Here is a 23,940-nt window from a genome sequence, read left to right as displayed (position 1 = left end):
TGGCTACAAAAGCCGCTCGCAAGAGTGCGCCCTCTACTGGAGGGGTAAAAAAAAAAAAAGTGGAGCAGCATGGGGCCAGAGCTGTGGCATGGCAGGTAAAGCCGCTGCCCCCACTGCCAACATCCCATATGGGTGCCGGTTTGAGTTTTGGGAGCCAGGAATTCAATCCCAGGTAGCAGAGATACAACTATATAAGCCATCACCTGCTGCCTCCCAGGGAACTTGAATGGATTCCAATCCAGAAATTTCATTATAGTATGCAAGTATCCCAAATGACATCTTAACTGCTGCTCCAATGACCACAACTTAATATTCACTTAACTGTTCAAGTGTTCTGTTTATAGTAATACCCTACCTCCAATTCCACCAAGTTACTAGTCCACTAGGCAAAAAGCTTAGGGAAAATTGGAATCTTGAATCTTGATGAATTCTATGAATTATCAAAAGGCAAAGATTTCCTCATAAGGCACTGAGATAGCATTAGGACTACACAGAGAGTCCAATGTAGGACAACTTGTTAAATCCTCAAAGTAACTTGTGATAAAAATTTGGAAATTGGAACTTATTTAATTCATACTCATAAGCAAACAAAAGCATGACCCTAAGCAAAGCACAAATACTATACTCTCCATACAATTTCTGCATCTTCACCAACAGAAGTAATTATAGTTCTTAAAAAACTGGACACTCCTAATATAAGAGTGTGAGCTCTCTTAACATTCTTATGTCAGAGGTATGGCTGTTAGGGAGATACATTCTGGAAATCTACTCAGCACAGGAGATATATGAAACGTGGAACTTGATGACTCTACAGCTTTCTTGTAAAACAGCGTATTTATACAATACCTAGTGAACGAGATTTTGATGGGTGGGATGCTGAAATGGGGAGTCTGGGAGAACAGATTTCTTGAGAAGCATCTGCTTTGGAAGGAACATGACTGAAGCGCTGATCCAGCATCATGTCTATATCTTCTTCATCAGCAAGCAGTGATGCTTTCATGATCTAAAAAGGCAATATGTATATACACAGACACACAATGAATGTGCTCTCTGAAACTGAAAGGCTACTAAAAGATACAGTTTACAACAACCAAAAAAAATTACTTCTTAAGATAGTGTCCAGAAATACTGTAATATTTGTGTTACTGATTTCATTACAATGTGTCTCACCAGAACCTGGCATATAGCAACTGCTGAGGTCTTAATAAATAATTTTAAAATCAAACATAAGCACAAGCCAAAAGCTAAACTCATGCCTTTTGGCATGGGCAAGGTGAAGTAGAGACAGGGTTTACAGAAACTTTAAAATTTTGTGGAACACTTTACAAAGCCTCAAAAACAACCTTCAAAGTAGAAAAAGTTATGTTTTACAGAAGTCAGTGCTCACAGACGTTAAATGACTGTCACACAGTAATAAATTCACAAAACTGGGATTAGAATCCAGATCACCTGATACTAATACCCTTAAAAAACCAGAAGCTCTACATCCCAATATATCTTTCTTTCCCTGAATGGGAAAATGATGCCCAAACACTGACCAAATTCTTATTTTTGTTTTCCTCATACAGTGACCACTCGACAGTCTTATTAAGCCTGGTGTTACTCAAGAGAGATAAAATATTAGTTGGGCTATCTGTTGTAATAACTGTGGATTAGGACATCACCTGTAAAACATGTGGATTAATTCCCAGTGAAGATGCAATGTGCGTGGAAGCAGACACAGGTTCCTGATCTTCAGGCACGCTCTCTTCTAACATGGAATCCAAAACTGGCTCCTGGGTGATATCTATCATGTCACTGTCCAGTTCCACAACCCTCCCTAACTGTTCCACCTCTGGACTCTGACTCTGTAGACAGCAGAAACATCAGGGAAGCAGCATTAAATTAAACCAAATAAACACGGAGCTTCTAGATCAGATTCAGTTTATTCAGAATATGATACAGCAATGTTAGATTTTACCAATTCCATCATGAGGTGCTGAAGAGGATTTAACAGTAATTATCCCAATACCCACCAATAAGTACTTGGCATCTGAATGAGGATTCATGGAATCATTCTTTTGTAATAAGTGATAGTCTTTAGAAACAAAAGATTATGTCTTACCTGAAATTAACACAATTTTCTGATTTACACAGTATCACCCTGCCCTCACATTGCCTTGTAGCCAGAAGTCATTGAAAAGAGAACAAGGTACAAATACAAAGTGTCTAGGAATTTTACATTTTTTAAAAGAATACACTTAGTAATAAATTTCTAGTTAATACAACTTATCTTTTGGGGAGTGAATCCTAAGATTAGTTAGGCTCTACAAAGGCAGTGCCATGTAAGATATAAATGAGGAATGTCTACTCTTCATTTCCCCAAAGGAAAAACTATGTGTGTGACCAAGGCTTATCTGTCAGCATTTTCTCTAACTTGAAAGGTACAGGAGATAATCACATGAAAATTCAGTTGCCTTTATATTTTCTGGTTGCTTAGGTTTACTTTTAGAAGCAAATGCAATACTTGAGAACCAACGGAAGGAGTCAATACTCTGGCATAACAAACTAACCTGCTGGCATCATCCTATATGGGAGCCGGTTCAAGTCCTGCTGCTCCACTTTTGATCAACCTCCCTACTAAAGCACCTGGGAAAGCAGCAGAAGATGGCCCATGTCCTAGGGCCTCTGCACACGTGGGAAACCTGCAAGAAGCTTATGGTTCCTGGCTTTGACCTCGCCTAGACCAGGCTGATGCGGCTATCTGGGGAATAAATCAGCAGATGGAAGATCTCTCAGTCTCTCCCTCCCTCTAACTCTCTCAAACAAATAAATAAATCTTAAAAAGAAACAACTACAAAAACGGGATTATGCATATCACACACAGAGTAGTGAAATAAACAGGACAATTAAAGAAAAATGCAAATCTTCCTGAATATCCAAAGAAATAATCACCCTGCACTCTCCATCCCCACCCTACTAGGAAAAATCCGAGACTGTATACAGGAAAAATTAACGTCAATCACAGATTTCAGGAACATGGTATCATGAAAATCGACCTCTTCAAGGGCCCAGGTGACCAGGTAAAGATAGTCATCTTGACTCAGGGATGAGAAGACTATTTACTCAGAAAGCTGACGTTTTTACCATGCCAGGTAAAATGTACAATCTTGGGTGTTAATTAACTACCAGCATTTCCCATTCACCTCACCTAGGTCACTGGTCAACAGGAAACAACAGGTTCTCTACAGTTCCACATTACTGCTCTAACGTACTAAGTTTAAGGCCGTCATAAATAAGTAAACAAAACTGAAAGGCTGAATATCTGTACTTTTCCTATTCATCTTTCTCATTTCTGTTTTCTCTTTCCAAAAGGACCAAGATCATCCCCTTCTTCAGTAAAAGCAGATAGAGGAAAAAGATCTCTGTTCACTATATTCTATTTGTCCATTGTGAATGCTTACCACCTTTCTTTGGGTTAGAATCTAATACTAAAATTTTTTGTTCAGTTTTTCAAAGACATCTCACCTTCTATAACATCATTACAGGAATTTAGATAGTTATTTTCTAGTATTTATGCTGTAGCAATTACAGATAATAACTGATTGCCAAAATTAGTTAAATTTGTCCTGTATGTCCATAGATGTTTTCTTTCTTGGCTGTATCTTCATTCTACATACTAGTCTTATTAGCAGAAAATAAGGCTATCACTTTTTCCATAAGAAATATAGATAGATCAAAAAACACTTTGGGGAAAAATGGGATCATACAAGGTACATTATTGAGACAAAATGAACAAGACTAACTGAAAAACTATATTCATTTACAGCATTTCTTTAGTTAAATAGATTGTGTGGGTTATCCTAAATGGTACAAAGATTATAAACATAAAAGTCAATGTAGTTCCAGTTTCCCACTTTCATCAATCATCCCCAACCCTCACCCTGTACACACAAGCATGAACATACATAGGCAATATTCCTCAGAAAATGCCTCCCAAGAAATTGTTTAATAAATCACAGAAAGTGCACATTTCAGCAGCCATAAGGATTATAGCACAGAAAATGCCAAAGGTCCAGCTTTTAGCAGCTGAGAGGTAGAGGATATTTTACAAAGAAATCCTTTGTCAAGAATTCTTCTTTCAGGGAGTGCAGTAGCAGGAAAAAAATTTTTTAACTTGATTAAATATAAACATTCAATTAAAGTGAAACTCTTAAGTGCTGGCATTCAAAGAAAGTACCTGATTTTTAAATTATAAACCTTTCCCTATAAGGACAAAAGGTTCAAACTGGCTTACCACCACTGGCAGAGTATGTTACAAATAATTGCCATAAACAAGCAGCCACTACTCTCCCCAAGCCAAATATTCGTTGTATTCTAAAACTATATTTTCATAAAGATTATGAATTTTTAAAATACAAGTATCAAGATGTTATCTGAAGTATAAGCAAACAACTTAGGAAAATGGAGTTAAAAATCCTTGCAGAAAGCTAATTTTTCAAAAAAAGATAGAGGTAAAGAACAAGATTAACTTGTACATCAGGTAGTCAATAGTAGGATTTTCTTTGCATCAACCCACACGAGCAGAGTGCTACGATAAGCTGATCACTGAGCACAGAATTCAGCAAGTCCAAATGAGAGAGGAAAGTGATTAAAAATGACAATCTGTAGAGGAATGATCCAAACAGCAAGAGAATTCTTTAAATCTCTCAAAAATAGATGTGTGCACCTCATGCCCTCCCTCGTCCTTCTCTCAACGTGATTGCCAATATATTTGCACTCTTCAAAGTTCCAAGGGTCATAAACAGCTTTGGACTAGCTGAATGACTTGCTTTCAACTTCTTTATCATGATTCCATTCAAATTCACTGTCCCTTCTCTACCTGGGGTGGAGGTGCAGGTTTGCCATTAAGAGCCGTCTGGAAAGGGGTAGTCTGCCCTGCAGGGGGCAAAGGGGCAGTCTTCAACTTCTTGGTACTAGTCTTAGATGGACGTTCCTCTTCTTCTTCATCAGAATCTTGAAGACCATACTTAGAAAAATGGGAGACCTGAGAGAGAGAAGAAACCAACAAAATCAATTTTAACACTACTCTGTTCAAAATTTTCTGTAATATTTGCCGTTGCAAGCTTGTAGCATTATCTTAAAAAAGGGGGGAGGGAGGCGGCACGGTGTTGCACAAGGTTTATCTTATCTTCTGCCTGTGGCATCCCATATGGGCGCCAGGTTCTAGTCCCGGTTGCTCCTCTTCAGTCCAGCTCTCTGCTGTGGCCTGGGAAGGCAGTGGAGGATGGTCCAAGTGCTTGGGCTACTGCAGCCGCATGGGAGACCAGGAGGAAGCACCTGGCTCCTGGCTTCGGATTGGCATAGCTCTGACCATTGCGGCCATTGGGGGGGGTGACCAATGGAAGGAAGAGAACTTTCTGTCTCTCTTTCTCACTGTCTGTAACTCTACTTATCAAATAAATAAATAAAAACCTTTAAAAACAAGATATAAAAATATCTAGAGCAAAATGAAATGTTATCTATCACACTTTACTGTTTTTATTTTTTTTAAAAGAGTTATTTATTTGAAGGGCAAGTTACAGAAAGAGAGAGAGAAAAAGAGGGAGGTTCATTCTCCCAACTGGCCAAAATGGCTGGGTAAAGCCAGGAGCTTCATCTGTGTCTCCTACATGGGTGCAGGGTCCCAAGCACTTGGGCCATCCTACAGTTTTTCCCAGGAGCGTTAGCAGGGAGCTGGATCAGAAGCTGAACATCCAGGACTTGAATTAGTGCTCATATTCCATGAGCAATGGAATACCAATATGGAACACTAGCGCTGCAGGAAGCAGTTTAACCTGTTGTGCTACAACGCCAGCCCCCCCCCCCCTTTTTTTTTTAAGAATTATTTATTTATTTGAAATTCAGAGTTACACAGAGAGAGAAGGAGAGGCACAGAGAAAGAGAGAGGTCCTCCATCTGCTGGTTTACTCCTCAACTGGCCACAATGGCCGGAGCTATGCCAATCTGAAGCCAGGAGCCAGGAGCTTCTTCTGGGTTTCCCACACGGGTGTCCTTGGGCTATCTTCTGCTTTCCCAGAGCATAGAAGAGAGCTGGATGGGAAGTGGAGCAGCCAGGATCCAAACCAGTGCCTATATGGGATGCTGGTACTGCAAGTGGCAGCTTCCCCTGCTACGCCACAGCGCTGGCCACAGCCCCTTTTCCAAGATTTAAGGATAACTTATACATATATTAGTTCGCTCATTTAAAAGATTATATAGCTAACACAAATATAATATTTTATCACTTTTGCATTTTTAACATTTACTTGAAAGGCAGAGTGACAGAGACAGAGACAGAGAGAAAGAGATCTCTCATCTGCTGACTCACTACTCAAATGGCTGCAATGGCTAGGGATGTGCCAGGTCAAAGGTAGAAACTATATCCAGGTCTCCCAAGTAGGTGCTTCTCCCATGTTCTCTGCTGCTTTCCCATGTTCGTTCACAGGGGACTGGATCAAAAATGGAGCTGCTGGGACTCAAATGGACATTTTGATAAGGATGCCAGCAATGCAGGTGGTAGCTTAACCCACTGCACCACAATGCCAGCCCCTAAGATGTCATTTAAATTAAATTAATACACAAAATGGAGTCCAAAAGTAGCTATTTTCACATATATATATATATATACCACTTGCTCAGAGCCTTCAACTAGTGGTCTAAAAGAGGAAGAAACCATTAAATATAACTATAAAGATTAAAATGAAGTCAAACCTCTCCAATGCCATAAAATCTTTACAAGAATGGCAATTATTTAGAATAAGTTCACCTACGAAGAGACAACTGATGATCTACTACTAAAATCCCTAAAGAGGACACTTTACACTCCAGCAATGATCTAAGTGCTCACAGGAGGCAGACTTGAATCAAATGTCCATGAAGTTCACAACGTTTCATGACTGCTCAGTTTTAACTAGCTGTGTAATTGGAGCAAGGAGTGTTATATGTCTATATCCATTTCCAAACTTATAGACATAAAGAGAATTTAAGGGGAGAGTGCGAACGCAGTCCACCACCACCACAAATTATGCAGTTGACTTTCCCACTTTTGGGGAAATTGCAGGGGTCAACACTTCCGTAGTGCAATGGAAAAGCCTCGCCATGGAAAAACTACCTGCGTGATCACAGTGAGGAGGATCTCTTTTAAAACAAATATTTTGTGACTCCAAATACAGTTTATTAAGGAACTAGATTAAGCAACTGTACCTTAAACACCCAAGAACCAGTTTCAGGCCGATACTCTTTGAACTGAGCTCCTTGTTTCCTTGAAACTGCTTCTAATCTTCCCTCATAGTTGATATCAGCAAGTCGATCTGGACTCTTTATTAAACAACGAGATGTTTTGTCTGTCGGCCAAACTCCATCCAATGTCACTTCAGCCTTTCTATAAGTATAACCAAGTAAAGTGAAAATGTTTCATATTTAATACCAAAAAGCCAAATAACACCTACATAATACACAGTAAATGAAGGTAACTATTTTACCTTGGAATAATTCTGGAGACGTCTTAACTGAATCTTGCCTCCCCCAATAGATAAGCTTAAGAATAAGTAGTTACCCCAGATCAACTAATTCAACATCTGGTTCAAGGGGCTGGTGGCAGCAGTGGGTTAAGCCGCTGTCTGCAGTGCTGGTATTCCATGTGGACACTGGGCCTTGAGTCCTGGCTGCTCTGCTTCTAATCTAGCTCCTGCTGATGCACCTGGGAAAGCAACAGAGCGGCCCCTACACCCACATGGGAGACCTGGAAGAAGCTCCTGGCCCAGCCCAGGCCTTTGGAGCCATTTGCAGAGTGAAGCAGTGGATGGAAGACCTCCCTCTGCCTCCACCTCTTTCTGTAACTCTTTCAAATAAATAAATAAATATTTAGTAGTGACATGTGGGAGACCCAGATGAAGCTCCTGGCAGCCATTTGCGGAGTGAACCACCAGATGGAAGACCTTTCTCTCTGTCTCTCCCTCTCTCTTTCTGTTAACTCAAACTTGTCAAATAAATGAATTAAATACATTTTTAAAGATTTATTTATTTGAAAGTTACACAGAGTGAGAGAGAGGCAGAGAGAAAGGTCTTCCTTCCGCTGGTTCACTTCCCAATTGACCACAACGGCCAAAGATGTGCTGATCCGAAGCCAGGATATAGGAGCGTCTTCTGGGTCTGCCAAGCTGGTGCAGGGGCTGAAGGACTTGGGCCATCTTCTACTGCTTTCCCAGGCCATAGCAGAGAGCTAGATCGGAAGTAGAGCAGCTGGGTCTTGAACTGGCGCTCACACGGGATGTTGGCACTGCAGGCGGCAGCTTTACCCACTATGCCAAAACACTGGCCCGTAAACAGATTTGTTTTAAAAAATTAAAAGATGGGGCCAGCGCCATGGCTCATTTGGTTAATCCTCCGCCTGCGGCACTGGCATCCCATATGGGCGCCGGGTTCTAATCCCGGTTGCTCCTCTTCCGGTCCAGCTCTCTTTTGTGGCCTGGGAGGGCAGTGAAGGATAGCCCAGGTGCTTGGGTCCCTGCACCCGTGTGGGAGACCAGGAGGGGGCGCCTGGCTCCTGGCTTCAGATCGGCGCTGCGCTGGCCGTGGTGGTCATTTGGGGAGTGAACCAAAAGAAGGAAGACCTTTCTTTCTGTCTCTCTCTCCTGTAACTCTACCTGTCCAAAAGAAAAGAAAAGAAAAAAAAAAAAAAGCTGAAAGATTTATTAAAAAAAAAAAAAAGAGAGAGAGAGAGAGAAGTGGTGAAATTTGGAACCTTATCTTGTTTAGAGGAAAAGCTTTTAAATTATGATGTCAACTTTTCTATTCCTAGCTTAATCTGTTTTTATTATGAAAAGGTGTTTAGGGACCAGACCAGTGTTGTAGCATAGTGGGTTAAAGCTGGCATCCCATATCTGAGTGCCAATTCAAGACTTGGCTGCTCTACTTCTGATCCAGCTCCCTGCTAGTGTATCCAGGAAGGCAGCAGTTGATGGCCCAAGTACGTGGGCCCTTACCACTCCCACAGAAGACCAGGACGGAGTTCCAGGACCTTGGTTTCCAACAGTGCCCAACCCTGACTGTTATAGACATTTACGGAGTAAACTAGTAGATGAAAGATCTCTCTGCCTGTCTAATAAATAACTGGCTTCCGCCTGGCCTAATCCTGGCTGTTATAGACATTTGGGGGGTGAACTAATGGATGAAATATACCTCTCCCTCTCTGTTTCAAATAAACATCAAAAAAAAAAAAAAAAAAAAAGCTTAATTGGTCAAATTTGTTTTTGTTACATCAATTAAGATGATCATACAGTGTCTCATTTAATTGTTCAAGTGGCATATTACACTGATTTTCATACATTGAACCATCATCTTTGCACTCCAGAATAAATCCCATATAGGCATAGCATGTAAATCTTCTAATGTGTTATTAAACTCTGTTAATATTTTGATGTTTTCATATGAATATATCAAGATGTTTATTGATCTGTAGTTTCCTTTCCTTGTGGTATTCCAACTGGCTTTAAAATCAGGATAATAAAAGTCACCTCACAAAATTAATTCAGACATGCTCCCTTTCATTCAATTTTCTGCAACAGTTTGAGGACTAGTGTTAATTCTTCTTTAAATGTTTGTAGTATTTATCAGTGATACTATCTGCTTCTGGATTTTTCTTTGTAAGAAGGTTTTTTTAATAAACCTTGGCAAAGTTACAAATATAAGTGGTTTTTTTTTTTTTTTTTTTTTTTTTGACAGGCAGAGTGGACAGTGAGAGAGAGAGACAGAGAGAAAGGTCTTCCTTTGCCGTTGGTTCACCCTCCAATGGCCGCCGCGGCTGGCGCGCTGCAGCCGGCGCACCGCGCTGATCCGATGGCAGGAGCCAGGAGCCAGGTGCTTTTCCTGGTCTCCCATGGGGTGCAGGGCCCAAGCACCTGGGCCATCCTCCACTGCACTCCCTGGCCACAGCAGAGAGCTGGCCTGGAAGAGGGGCAACCGGGACAGAATCCGGCGCCCCGACCGGGACTAGAACCCGGTGTGCCGGCGCCGCTAGGCGGAGGATTAGCCTAGTGAGCCGCGGCGCCGGCCAATATAAGTGGTTTTAAAAATGGTCCTTTCATGTGCTTGATGTTAGACTAGTATCACATACTAAAATAAGGAGATACTTAAGTATGCCTTCAGGAAGAATAAGAAATAAGAAAATGGCATTAAAAAGGTGTTTTTTAAATAATCTTACCTTTTAATTACATTTTCTCATGAGGTTTCTTTTTATTTTTTAAAATAATTCATTTGAAAGGCAGAGTTAGAGAGAGAGAGTCTGACCCTCCTTCCATCTGCTGTTTCACTCTCCAAATGGCCTCAAGGGCCAGAGCCAGACTGATTTGAAACCCAGAGCATGGAGCTTCACCTAGCTCTCCCATGTGCGTGCAGGGGCCCACTGCACTTCCGCTGCTTTTCCAGGCATATTAGAAGGAAACTAGATTAGAAGTGGAGCAGCTGCCAACTCCAAACAGCACCCATATGGCATGCCGGCACTGCAGGCAATGGCTTTACCGCTACGCCATAGCACTGGCCCCCCTAAAAAGAGTTTTTAAAACTAGTGGTTGGACATGCTACTATTAGGGAAAAGGAATGAATGCTGAAGTCCAAGTGTTCTATTTCTCTAACATTTAGACTTTTAACTTAAGGGTAAAGAAACAATAATTTACTCTACAATATATTAGAAAAACAAGTTGCAGAAGCATCTTTTATGAATCTACTTATGTTGACAGAAATAAAACCTGTGATTTAGCTATTTTCTTTATCTAAATAAATTCATACCTGTTTAGCCCTTCACCCACAGGTGGCTTCTGGTTATCATCTAGGTAGACAATAACTTCTTTCCTTCGGATATGCACAATATCATCCAAATTTAGATTTGTTAAATTCACATCTCCTTCAAAATAGATTGAACCATAACCTATAAATAAAAGCAAACAGTTAAAAATTCATTCTGGATAGAAACAAATACCTACTTTATACATATATTGACTAATCAGGGTAGGCAATATAACTTCTCATTAATCACTAATCATATTTTAAATCCAGCAATTTCTAAAGTGAGTCATTTTCTCCCAACATGGTAATCATGGGAGGGCTCTCAAATACATGATGTAACATCTGTACTTCTGCTCTCAAAACAGCTTTCCTAAGGTTCACCCAGTGTCCATCATGCTGCTATACAAACAATCCTTAGTACCCAACTTGCTATAAATTAAAATCCAATTTCTTTCTTAATACAATATAGGACAAGATTTCTCCTTGAAATAATGTAATATGGTTCCAATATTGCTTGCTTGCTTACTTGTCAATCAAAGTATCCACTATTGAGGCAAAGGTAAAAAATCAGAATTAGCTATCAAGTTTCCCTTGATTACAAAAACAGGGTAGAACTCTCACACTCACCTTTACGACCAATAGTGAAATCAGAGACGATGCACTCTCCTTTTTCATTGGTAATTTTAGCAAGGTCATCCATAGATGGAATAGTATAGTAACCAACTTTAGTGAGAACAATGCCTATGACAAATAAATAAATAGTGATTATCCTTGGGTAGAGGATTCTCTGTAATACTATCTTAGTTTTTTTTTTTTTTTTTTTTTTTTTTAATTTCCTGGGGTCGGCACTGTGGCATAGAGGTAAAGCCACCACGAGCAGTGTCAGCACCCCATTTGGGCACTAGAGTCAGATGCTCCACTTCCTATCCAGCTCTCTGCTTTGGCCTCAGATAGCAGTAGAAGATGGTCTAAGTCCCTCGGCCCCTTGTACCCGCATGGGACACCAGAAAAAGCTCCAGGCTCCAGCTTTAGGATTGGCACAGCTCCAACCACTGCAGCAACTTAGGGAGTGAACTGGCAGACAGAACTTTCTCTCTGTCTCTCTCTCTCACTGTCTGTAACTCTACCTCTCAAATAAATAAATAAATAAAATCTTAAAAAAAAAAAAAAAAGAAGATGGCCCGAATACTTGGGCCCCTACACACACATGGGAGACCCAGAAGAAACTCCTGGCTTAAAATTTACATGATATGGGAGTCGGTGTGATTCCTGGCTGCTCCATTTCTGATCCAGCTAACTGCTAATGCACCTGGGAAAGTAGCAGAGGACGACCCAAGTATTTAGGCTCCTGCCCCCATGTGGGAGACCAGGAAGAAGCTCCTAGCTCCTGGCTTTGGTCTGGCTCAGCTCTGGCCGATGTGGACATTTAGAGAGTGAACCAGAGGTGGAAGATTTCTCTTTGTCTCTCCCTCTAACTTTGCCTTTTGAATAAAAGAAATAAATCTTTAAAAAAATTATGACATAGTAAATAAATCAAATAAAGAAAAAATATATAGGCAGAAAGGATTTTTCCAAACTATTTTCTACCAAACACTATGAGAAACCGTAAGGTTTTTTAAAAAAGCTTCATGATCAAGTAAATTTGAGGAACATACAGACACATTAATGGCACATTTACAAACTCTTAAACTTTGCAATGAAATAGTCTAACTTTGCTTGATTACTGTTTCTCAGACTTAATTAGCCATAAATCCTCTTTAGAAAGGACATTAATAATCTGCACTCTGAAAAGCATTCCATAGAATACATTCTGTGAATGGAATATTTAATCTATTCTTTTATTTTACAAAGATAACAAAATCCAGGGTGGATGTAATCTGTGTTGATTTACACTGCAATTTTATGTTAGAGGCAGAGATAAAATCCCAAATTTAATAGCTTTTGTTTTATAGCCTATTGCCTCCCATAAACTATCTTTCAAGTTTATATTCTCATATGGCTAAAATGAAGAAAAAAATTGTACATGAAAATCTGTGACTAACGTGACAAACAAATCATCTCAAATGACTGGTAAGAGATAAGCCATTTACCAATCTGAATCTGACCTGCTGGGTGCATATGGTAAGCATTATTTTCTGTTTCTTCACGATCATCCTGTAATGACTCATCATGGAAAGAAGTTTCTTCACTGCTTCCTTCTAGTCCATTTCGCAAAGCAACACGCATGTTTAAAGCAACAATTGTATCATCCACACTGTTACTGTTGTTGTGTTTATTTCCAGTACTCTCTGGGGTTTGAGGAATAGGTTTTGCAATCGGGTTGGTATAAAAACGTGATACAAGTGAATCATCATCACCATCCTGATGGTTCTCATCCACAGGTTTGCTAAGGAAACTAAATCTGAAAAGAGAAAAGGAAGAAACATCTTAGCCTCTTGTAGGAGTAATACCAATGGTAACATTTTATTCCTACTTAGCTTTTACTAAGTGCGTGGCACTATTCTGAGTAACTCCATACATATATTTAAAAATTAATTCAGGCCGGCGCCGCGGCTCAATAGGCTAATCCTCCACCTTGCAGCGCCAGCACACTGGGTTCTAGTCCTGGTCAGGGCGCTGGATTCTGTCCCGGTTGCCCCTCTTCCACTCCAGCTCTCTGCTGTGGCCTGGGAAGGCAGTGGAGGATGGCCCAAGTGCTTGGGCCCTGCACCCCGTGGGAGACCAGGAGAAGCACCTGGCTCCTGCCTTCGGATCAGCGCCGTGCGCTGGCTGTAGCGCGCCGGCCGCGGCGGCCATTGGAGAGTGAACCAATGGCAAAGGAAGACCTTTCTCTCTGACTCTGTCTCTCTCTCTCACTGTCCACTCTGCCTGTCAATAAAAAAAAAAAAAAAAAAGATTAATTCAGTATCTACAGCAATCCTGTGAAAAATGTTCTAATTATTGTCTCTATATTATGTTTTTTTAAAAGATTTTATTTATTTATTTGAAAGTCAGAGTTGCACAGAGAGAGGAGAGTCAGAGAGACAGAGAGGTCTTCCATCCACTAGTTCACTCCCCAGTTGTCTGCAAGGACCAGAGCTGTGCCAATCCAAAGCCAGGAACCAGGGGCTTCTTCCGGTTCTCCCACGTGGACTTGGGCCATCTTCTACTGCTTTCCCAGGCAAAAGCAGAGAGCTGGAATAGAAGTGGAGCAGCCGGGACTTGAACCCGAAACCATATGGAATGCCGGCACTGGAGACGGCGGCTTTAACCAATACACCACAGCGCCAGCCCCTATGTTACTTACGTTACACAAAAGGCAAATGAGGCATAGAAAAACAACTTGCTGAATGTGATAAGGCTCTAAGTACTAGAGCTAAGGGATTTCGATACAGGTGATTTGGCTCTAGATTCCATAGTTTTAAACTGCTCTATTTTCATGAATAAATGATCTGAACACCTCAATTTAAAATTTTTTTTAAATTTTTATTTATTTGACAGAGCTAGATAGTGAGAGAGAGAGGGTCTTCCTTCCATTGGTTCACTCCCCAAATGCTTCCTCCTGGTTTCCCACGTGGGTGCAGGGGCCGAGGCACCTGGGCTATCGTCCACTGCCCTCCAGGGCCACAGTAGAGAGCTGGACTGGAAGAGGAGCAACTAGGAATAGAACCTGGCGCCCATATGAGATGCTGGCGCCGCAGGTGGAGGATTAACCAAGTGAGCCACACAGCACCGGCCCCTAAATTTTTTTTTTTAAAGATATTTTCTGGAGCTGGTGTTGTGGCATATTAGGTTAAGGCTCTACCTGTGGCACCAGCATCCCATATGGGCACTGGTTCGAGTCCCGGCTGCTTCACTTCCAAACCAGCTCCCTGCTAATGCCCTGGGAAAGCAGTGGAGTGCCTGGATCATCTAAATGTTCACTAATAGAGAACTAGTTATCTTTTATTCACCAAAATGTCTATGTAATCATTAAAAAGGCAGAAATAGCATCACAGATATGGAAAGAACTTAAAATACATGGAAAAGCAGGTTATTGAATATCATATTATTCATATATAATTTCTTATAAGAATATATGTATATATACACAAATTTCCTAAGTAGTATATATAAAACTTATGCATTCTATTTAGTTACAATTACTGTTTCTTTTAATAATAATCACAGACAAAATAAACCTTTATTTTACGCAAAAATGGGGTATCAAATACACTGCAGCCCTGTCAAAAACAACACACACGGATACCAAAACAATTCTGTAGAACTGAATTGGGGTGCAGCACTGTGATATAGCAGGGAAAGCCACCACCGGTGGAGCCAGCATCCCATATGGGTGCCAGTTCAAGTCATGGCTGCTCTACTTCTGATCCAGCTCCTCGTTAGTGCACCTGGGAAGGCAGCAGAGGACAGTCCAAGTGCTTGGGCCTCCGCATTCATGTGGAGGACTTGCAAGAAGCTCCTGGCTCCTGGCTTCAGTGTGGCTGAGCTCTGGCCGTCATGACCATTTGGAGAGTGAACCAGTGGATGGAAGACCTCTCATTTTCTGTCTCTCTGTTTCTCCTAACTTTTTTAAAGAAATAAATCTTTAAAAAAGTGAACCATTGAATGGAAGATCTTTCTCTCTGTCCTTCTCTGTAAGTCTGCCTTTCAAATAAATACATAGATATTAAAAAAATAAGAACTCAGATGTCCAATAACGTTAAGATTTAAAGCACTCAAAAAGTAAAATATGTTTTAATTTCCAGGTGTTCATAAGCTGTAATACTTTTATTCAACATGTGCCAAGCATGATAAATTTTCACAAAAGATTTATTAATTCATTTATTTGAAAGCCAGAGTTACAGATAAAGATGCAGAGACATAGAAAGAGAGATCTTCTATCTGCTGGTTCACTCCCCAGATGACCATAATGACAAGTGCTAAAACAGGCTGAAACCAGGAGCCAGGAGCTCCTTCCAGGTCTCTGACATGGATGGCAGAGTCCCAAGGGCATGGGCCATTCTTCATCGTTTTTCCTAGATCACCAGCAGGAAGCTGGATGAGAATTGGGCAGCACAAACCAGCACCCATATGGGATGCTGGATCGCAGGCAGTGGCTTTACCCACTTTGTTACAATGCCTGTTCCAAATTTCCATAAAATTCTAAGCTGAGGATCTCCTCAAAATGAGAATGGGATTAAGTCAAAACAGAATTCAGTTTACCTCTCTCCATTTTCTGGATATTCAGATGGTGAAGCCAGATCTTCTGAATCACGATTAACAGGAGAAAAGAGATTGCTATTGTTAAGGTTCTTCAAAACCAACTTCTTAATGCTCTTCCTATAAACAGAAACCAGAAAAAAATAGTCAGTCAATGTCTTAAAAACTGGAATACAAAAGGCATTTTTAACTCTTATACACCTAAAAATGATCTAACAAGTTCTATTTATAAATCCTTCCCAGATATGTATAATCAGAATTGAAGCCCTCAAATGTATTGCATGCTGCTTTTTGGAAGTATAAAGTGAAGCACAGTCAAATCTAAGAGGAAAACTGTCTTGAAAAATCCCTCTTCTCAGAGCTTCTTCAGCACCTTACCCAGAGCTTAGTTCACTCACTGTACTTCAATACATGTCTACAGAAATCAACAATGTTGTCCTGAAGAAAATAGGGGAAAGGATACTTGATAAATAATAAGAGAGATTTTTACAAAAGTAACATAATCCATTGGAATAAAAAGCCCCAATTTAGGGGCCAGCACCACGGCCCAGTGGATTAAGCAGCGGCTAGGAACACCAGCATGCGTTATCAGAGGCCTCCTGCCCTTGCTTTTGATCCAGCTTCCTGCTAAGGTATCTGGAGGTAGCAGATGATGACCCAGTACTTGGCAGTTCTGTCACCTACGTGGGGTGACCCAGATGCAGGCCCTGATTCCTGATGCAGCCCTGGCAGTTACAGGCATTTGAGGAGTGAACCAGCAGAATGAGAGCTCTATTTCTCTGTCTCTCTCTCTAATAAATAAAAATTAAAAACAGAAACAAACCAAACTGACTAGATGAACTCTATGTTCTATTTCCTCTTAAAAAAAAAAAAAAAGTCTATGCATGTTAAACAACTATATCCAGTAGACTATGCTCATGTATTTATATATTTCTAGTCTAACAACAGAACATGTGCTACCTGTTAGCAAATATTAACTGTATTTGTTTCAGGGCAGGCATTGTGGTACAGTGGGTTAAGCATAGGGAATGTGAACCAACAGATGGAAGACCTCTCTGTCTTTCCCTAACTCTTTCAAATAAATAAATAAATCTTTAAATTAACAAAAAAAGGTAGAAATATCCTAATGATCAACAGATGAATGAATAAACAAAATGTGGTATATACATACAATAGAGCATTATTCACCTATAAAAAGGAATGAAATCCTGATATATCTACAACATAAACTTTGAAAATATGCCAAGTAAAAAAGCCAGACATAAAAAATACTACAATTCTCTTTCTATACAAATTATCTATACAAATTCATAAAGACAGCAAGTAATGAAAAAGTTACCAAAAACTGGAGTGATAAGGAAAAAGGCACGATTTAATGGGTTAAGAATTTCTGTTTGGGATGACTGACATTCTGAAAATAGTTAAAATAAACTCCCACATCCCATATGGGAGTGCTGGTTCCAATCCTGACTATTCCCCTTCTGATCCAGCTACCTGCTAATGTGTACCTTGGGAGGCTGTAGATGATGGCCCAAGTAAGTACTTGGGTCCCTACCACCCACGTGAGACCCGGATGGTGTTCCTGGCTCCCGGCTTTTGCTTGGACCAGCCCTGACTGTTGTGGGCATTTGAGGAGTAAATCAGCAGATACAAGATCTATCTCTGTTACTTTCACAAATATATAAAAATATAGGAACATAAAGAAAAAAAGGTGAAAAGCACTAGGATAAGAAGGCAGATAGCAAATTGGGGAGAGGCCGGCCCTGTGGCTTAGCAGGTAAAGCCACTGCCTGCAGTACCAGCATCCCATATGGGCGCTGGTTCGAGTTCCAGCTTCACTTCCAATCCAGCTCTCTGCTGTGGCCTGGGAAAGCAGTACAAGACCTCTGTCTCTCCTTGTTTCTCTGTGTAACTCTGACTTTCAAAGATTCATTTATTTCTTTGAAACATTCATTTATTTATTTTGAAAGAGTTACACAGAGAGAGGAGAGGCAGACAGAGAGAGAGAGGGCTTCCTTCCGCTGCTTCACTCCCCCAACTGGCAGCAATGGCCAGAGCTGAGCCAATCCAAAGCCAGGAGGCAGGAGCTACTTCCGCGTCTCCCACGTGGGTGCAGGGACCCAAGGACTTGGGCCAATTTGTACTGCTTTCCCAGGCCATAGCAGAGAGCTGGATGGGAAGTGGAGCAGCCAGGACTCAAACCGGTGCCCATATGTGATGCCAGCCCTGCAGGAGGCAGCTTTATCCACCACACCACAGCACCAGCCCCATAAATGAATCCTTAAAAAAAAATTGGGGAGCACTAATAAAAGAAAAAAATGATGTGATTTTAAATAGAGTAGTCAGAGCAGTCTTCCTTGAGGTAACTTTGGGGATAAGTGTTTTCGGGAAAAGGGAACAATTGGGACAAAGGTTCAAAGGTGACAGAATGCCTATCTTGACAACAGTAAAGTGGCAGTAAGGTTACAGTGGAGTAAGCAGCAGAGAATAGTACATATATTCAGACGGGTAATGGGAGGTCAGATTTTCTAGGACTTTTGACTTTTATTCTGACTAAACTGTGAACCAACAAGACATGACTTACGCTTCAAAGTGATTACCGTGGTAGTTTTATGTTCATAATTCAATGCAAAGGAGCAGAGATAAAAGCAAAGTGATCAAGTATATTACGGTAATTCAGGCAAGACATGATGGTAGCTTGAATAGGGTAGGAGCAGTGAGTAATATGTAAACCAGTCAGATTCTGGTTAATTTTTCAAAGTAAAACTAAGCGAATGTGCCGATGGCTTGGATGTGGAACCTAAGTAAAAAGCCAAGGACAATTCTAAACTTTTTGGCCTGAGAAACTAGAATGATGGAAATGTAATCATCTGAGATAGAGAAGGCTCTGGAACAAGTATGAGGTACAAGATGAGTTCAGTACTGGACACAGTATTTATAAAATAATATCTATTACATATCCAAATGAAGATGTAAAGTAGACTTGAATATAAGAAATGTAAAGAGTTTGGGAGAGAAGTTTTGGCTGGAGATAATTTGGGAATTATTGGACTAAAAATGATATTAAAAGTCATGAGACTAAAAGCACTGTGGAAATGAATAGAAAATAGACTAAGAACTGAGTCCAGGGCACTCCATTGTTAAGTTGGAAGATGAGCAATCAGCAAAGGAGAATGAGAAGGAGCGACCAATGACGCAGGAAGAAACTAGGAAACTATGGGGTCCTGGGAGCCAATTAACAAAGTAAATCAAGGAGGAAGAAAAAGGTCAATTCTGTAAAATGATTCTGGTACATTAAGACTGTTATTGGCAATACCTCTAAAAGTGTAGCCAAGGAGAATATACAACATTACTAGTAAAATGTACACCCTCCCACCCTTTTCTTGCAAATGCTAAGAAGATCTGATGAAAGTGCTCTAAGAGCTACTAATCTGATGGTTGGAATGGTGTATCCAAGCCCTTTTACCCACTCTATATGAAACACTAGGGGCTGGCTCTGTGGCATAATGGGTAAAGCCACCACCTGCAGTGCCGGCATCCAATATGGGCGGCAGTTTGAGTCCCAGCTGCTCCACTTCCAATCGAGCTTTTTGCTATGGCCTGGGAAAGCAGTAGAAGATGGCCCAAGTCCTTGGGCCCCTGCATCCATGTGGGAGACCTGTATGAAGCTCCTGGCTCCTGGCTTCGGATTGGCGCAGTTCCCGCCATTGTGGTCAATTGGGGAGTGAGCAAGCAGATGGAATATCTCTCTCTCTCTCTCTCTCTCTGCCTATCCTTCTTTCTATATATAATTCTGACTTTCAAATAAAATAAACAATTCTTTAAAAAAAAGAAACATACAAAATGTTCTGACACAGATATAAGTAATACACAATCCCTGATATTCTACAAAGTGTAGGAAATTGCACTTTCCCCAACTTTTGTGAAGTAATTCACCACATTTTAAAGGAAAAGAATTGTAACGTTTTTTACTTATTAGAATTTGTGAACTATGAATATTAAGTGATGAATTCTCATTTATTTTTTGACGTTTATCCAAAAAACTGAAACCCAAAAACCTTACCCCCTTTATCTTATGGGCAAAGTATTTGTTTTTAAAAAAAGCTAATGTATTTGTGCATATCTAGCAAAATAATCCATGATTGAAATGGTCTGACATTCTGTCTCCTGAAGCCAAACAATGTTAACACTTTGGTGTATAATTTTGTTCAGTTTTTTTTTCCCCCAAATCTACCAGGGTGTAGATTTGCTCTAAAGCATCATTTAAGTGTAATTTTCTATGTTCAGCAACAACTCTTCTATATACTTTCATATACAGTTTACTGATTTTTTTAAAAAAATTTATTTGAAAGGCAGTGTGAGAAAGAGAAATATTCATCTTCCTTCTGTTGGTTCATTTTCCAAAAGGCTCCAATGGCTGGGTCAGGCCAAAGCTAAGAGACAGGAGCCAGGAGCTCCATCTAGATCTCCCATGGGTACAGGAGAAACTCAAGAACTTGAGCCATCAAAAGTTGCACCCTAGGTCTACTTGCAAAGAGGTGGATCTGAAGTGGATCAGTCAGGATTCGCACTGGCTCTCTGATATGGGACGTGGGCATCTCAAGTGAGGGTTTCACCTGCTGTGCCACAATGCTTGTCACTCCTGTATTTCCTTCTGTGTAATTATTTTATTATTGATTCTACATCTATAAGTAATCCTTAGGTAGAAATTAAAAAAACCAAAACCTAGTATATAGTTTCTTCTTAATCTGATATTGCTCAAAAACAAAATATAAAAATGCATATGTAAAACTAGAAGCATATTTATCAAAATACCTTTATGTCAACTATGGTTATACCTGGGAGTGATCATGTCAATTTTAATCTTTGTGACATCCTCCTTTCTAAAATGTTTAAGTGGTATGTATTAAATTTGTACATTTGATTAACTACATACTATTTTACATTTACTTTATCAATATTTTATAGCTGATTTATGTTAACAAAAATAAACTCACTTGGGCATGAATGCGCCATTGGCTAGAGATGGTTCATCATCATCCAGCCCATCAAAGAGCTGTGACTTGGCCGTTCCTGTTGTTTGTAAAGCCTTTGGCCGGACTCTGGTGGCAGGACGGGGTGTCAGTTTATAATGAGTAGGTGTAGTAAGAGCCTTCTGGGCTGCTGGATTGGTTGGTTTCAATCTCTGAAAAACAAGAGAGAAGTATCAGAGAAAGTTCTGGTTTATTTCTAACATATGTGACTGGCCTTAAAAACAAGGAGAACAAAATTCAAATTTAATCTGTCATACACCTGTTGGAATCCTGCTGAGTCTCAGCTCTCATGAAACAAGGATGTTAACATCCAACACAGAATTTACTCATGTGTGAATGTAAATATTTTTTTATAATTGTATTTAACTCATCTCCCCAGCACCCATTTCATCTGCCTTTTCTGCTATCTTTGAAAATGCATTTGAGACAATGGGTTTAAAAATACTTTATAAATTAAAATATATGAACACAGATTATTAATGTCTTATCTGCTCCTTTCATCCTATGAAACAAAATTTAGCTTGTAATAGTTTTCTTTGCAAAACTACATTAAGAAAACATTACCAAAAATTTCTAAGTCATACAAATTATTTTTCAATTAAATTAAAAACCTTTGCTTCAAGTAAAACGAGGACTCAGCTACGAATTATATGCAATCCAAACATTTTAGACAAAAAAATGAGCTTACACTTATTCATCTTTTAGTAGACATTAATAATTATCATCAAACACTAAGTACTAGAAACAAAAATAAAGTTACTCTTCCTGAGTATTGAAGAAATTACAAACTAGTAGAGGAGACAAAAAGGTTTAAATGGCACTTCTACTAGTATTTTCATGATACGTTTTCATCAACAATATATATTATACAAACAATTCACACAACAATGTCACATAAAGTATCACAATTTACTCTTTTCCTAGTGCAGATTGTTCACAATTCACTCTTTTCCTAGTGCGGACTGTTCATAATTTTGTTAACAATGAACCTTCCCAAATCATTTCTGTGGTCTTTGTTACCACTCCTAAAGTCATATCAAATTTACCCAATATCTATGTTCTTTCTGCTGTATTTTTAATTTATGAGCATAGATTTCACATAAAACTCACTATATCTTATTGTTAAATTTCTTTTTTTTTTTTTTTGGATAGGCAGAGTTAGACAGTGAGAGAGACAGAGAGAAAGGTCTTGCTTCCGTTGGTTCACCCCCCAAATGGCCGCTATGGCTGGTGCACTGCACCGATCCGAAGCCAGGAGCCAGGAGGCAGGTGCTTCCTCCCGGTCTCCCAAGCGGGTGCAGGGCCCAAGGACTTGGGCCATCCTCCACTGCCTTCCCAGGCCATGGCAGAGAGCTGGATTGGAAGAGAGCAACCGGGACAGAATCCGGCGCCCCAACTGGGACTAGAACCTGGAGTGCCAGTGCCATAGACGGAGGATTAGCCTAGTAATCCGCGGCACAGGCCAAAACTCACTATATCTTAACAGATAAAATTCAGCGATTTTAGTAATTTACAAGGTTGTACAACTATCATCATAATCTAATGCCAGAACATTTCTATCACTTCAGAAAGAAATGCTGTACAGCCAATTTTTCCCCTTATCCATTGGCAACTATGAATCTGCTTTCTTTCGTTATGGATATGCCTATTCTAAACATGTTAATATGAATGCAATTATGTAACTTTTTACGTCTGACTTCTTTCACTTAGCAGGCTTTTCAGGTTTACCTATATTGTAGCATGTGTCAGTACTGCACTCTCTTTTATGGCTGAATGATATTCCATCATACAGAAAAACATTTTATTTATACATTTATCAGCCATTAAGCCTGTCTCCCTATTAATACAATCAGGCCAGAGTATATTTAAATGGCTACAGGTCTGGTCTTCCTCAATGGATGTTCAGTTCTTAGAGATAAGTTGCTTCTTTTCATTTTGTAACCTCAGCATTGAACACAGTATCTTATACCTATATATTTAAGTGTCAGCGTACACAAATAACCACTTTAATCTAATCAAAATATATTCAGGCATTTTATTTTTTAATTTTAACATATAAAAGTTATATGTGTTATTAAAATACATGTATAAATTGCGTAATGTCCAATCAGGATAAATATATCACTTCAAACATGTCACACATTATCTATAGTCACCCTATTGTGCAACAGAAACCTAGATGCACAGCACTGCATAAAGTAATTTCATATACATGCTTTGCTTCTCATCATATCTACCTTATAAGGCAGATTTAAGAACCATCTGAGTGATAAATGTAATGACATAAATCACCAAATATTAATTTCTGTATCCTGAGCAACTTAGTACAAACCAGGTATGTATTATCTCACTTAATCCTCAACGTTGAATAGTATTATTCCCATTTCACAAATTAAGAAACAATTCAGAGAAGCAAAATGATCATCCCAATGTCTTAGATTATAAATGGCCCGGTTCAGCCCTGACCATAGCAGCCATCTGGGAAATGAAACAAAAACAGAACATCTGTCTTACTCTCTCTCTCTCTGTACTCTGCCAAACAAATAAATAAATCCTTTAAAAAAAGAAGAAATCACATTATTCACATTTAGTTTGTCTTTCTCTAAAAAGGTATTTTACATTCTTAAATTTACCTCTTCTTTCTTCTTAGGGTCTGACATAGGATTCCGGAAGAGAGGGGAGTCTCCAAATGGAGAGTATGTTAGACTATTGAGGTGCTGCTGGAGTACAGCCTGCTGAGCAGCGGAAGCATTTGGATCTGTCAAAGCTTTTGTAAAAAAAAAAAAAAAAGGAAAAAATACGTGAGTAAAAGGATTCAACCAGAAAATTCAGAATTGTTTTTGGAGATTTCGGCAAAACGTTCAGACTTGGAAGCATTATTGAGGGAACAGGGAAGGGGACAAACTGAAAAAAATCATGAATC

The 23,940-nt window shown here is 39.7% G+C and overlaps 1 protein-coding gene and 1 non-coding gene across 39 annotated transcripts in view; both read right to left on the bottom strand.

Moving 5' to 3' along the window:
* The window catches only part of NUP98 (nucleoporin 98 and 96 precursor), a 132,089-nt gene that overhangs the window by 43,588 nt on the left and 64,561 nt on the right, over positions 1-23,940 (bottom strand). For 18 of the 38 annotated variants that reach the window (XM_008264839.5, XM_089329716.1, XM_089329787.1 and 15 more), the window contains 10 exons: positions 23,651-23,784; positions 20,982-21,169; positions 15,988-16,104; positions 12,894-13,204; positions 11,431-11,544; positions 10,807-10,945; positions 7,225-7,402; positions 4,862-5,026; positions 1,665-1,847; positions 847-1,003 (listed from right to left, as the gene is read on the bottom strand). In XM_008264839.5, coding sequence (XP_008263061.1) covers positions 847-1,003; positions 1,665-1,847; positions 4,862-5,026; positions 7,225-7,402; positions 10,807-10,945; positions 11,431-11,544; positions 12,894-13,204; positions 15,988-16,104; positions 20,982-21,169; positions 23,651-23,784 — 1,686 coding nt within the window. Of the gene's footprint in view, positions 1-846; positions 1,004-1,664; positions 1,848-1,906; positions 5,027-7,224; positions 7,403-10,806; positions 10,946-11,430; positions 11,545-12,893; positions 13,205-15,987; positions 16,105-20,981; positions 21,170-23,650; positions 23,785-23,940 lie in introns of those variants that run through there. The other 20 variants (XM_002708536.6, XM_051822866.3, XM_070074514.2 and 17 more) reach the window with 2 other exon arrangements.
* On the bottom strand, positions 7,006-7,174 carry LOC127485358 (U1 spliceosomal RNA). Its single transcript, XR_007912451.1, has one exon. It is a non-coding gene; the product is annotated as a U1 spliceosomal RNA (small nuclear RNA).

This window comes from Oryctolagus cuniculus, chromosome 1 (genome assembly GCF_051225735.1).
Source record: "Oryctolagus cuniculus isolate XC-2025 breed Fujian yellow rabbit chromosome 1, ASM5122573v1, whole genome shotgun sequence".
NCBI lineage: Eukaryota > Metazoa > Chordata > Mammalia > Lagomorpha > Leporidae > Oryctolagus > Oryctolagus cuniculus.
Note: the sequence above shows the minus strand (reverse complement) of the source record. Positions and strands in the feature narration are given on the sequence as shown.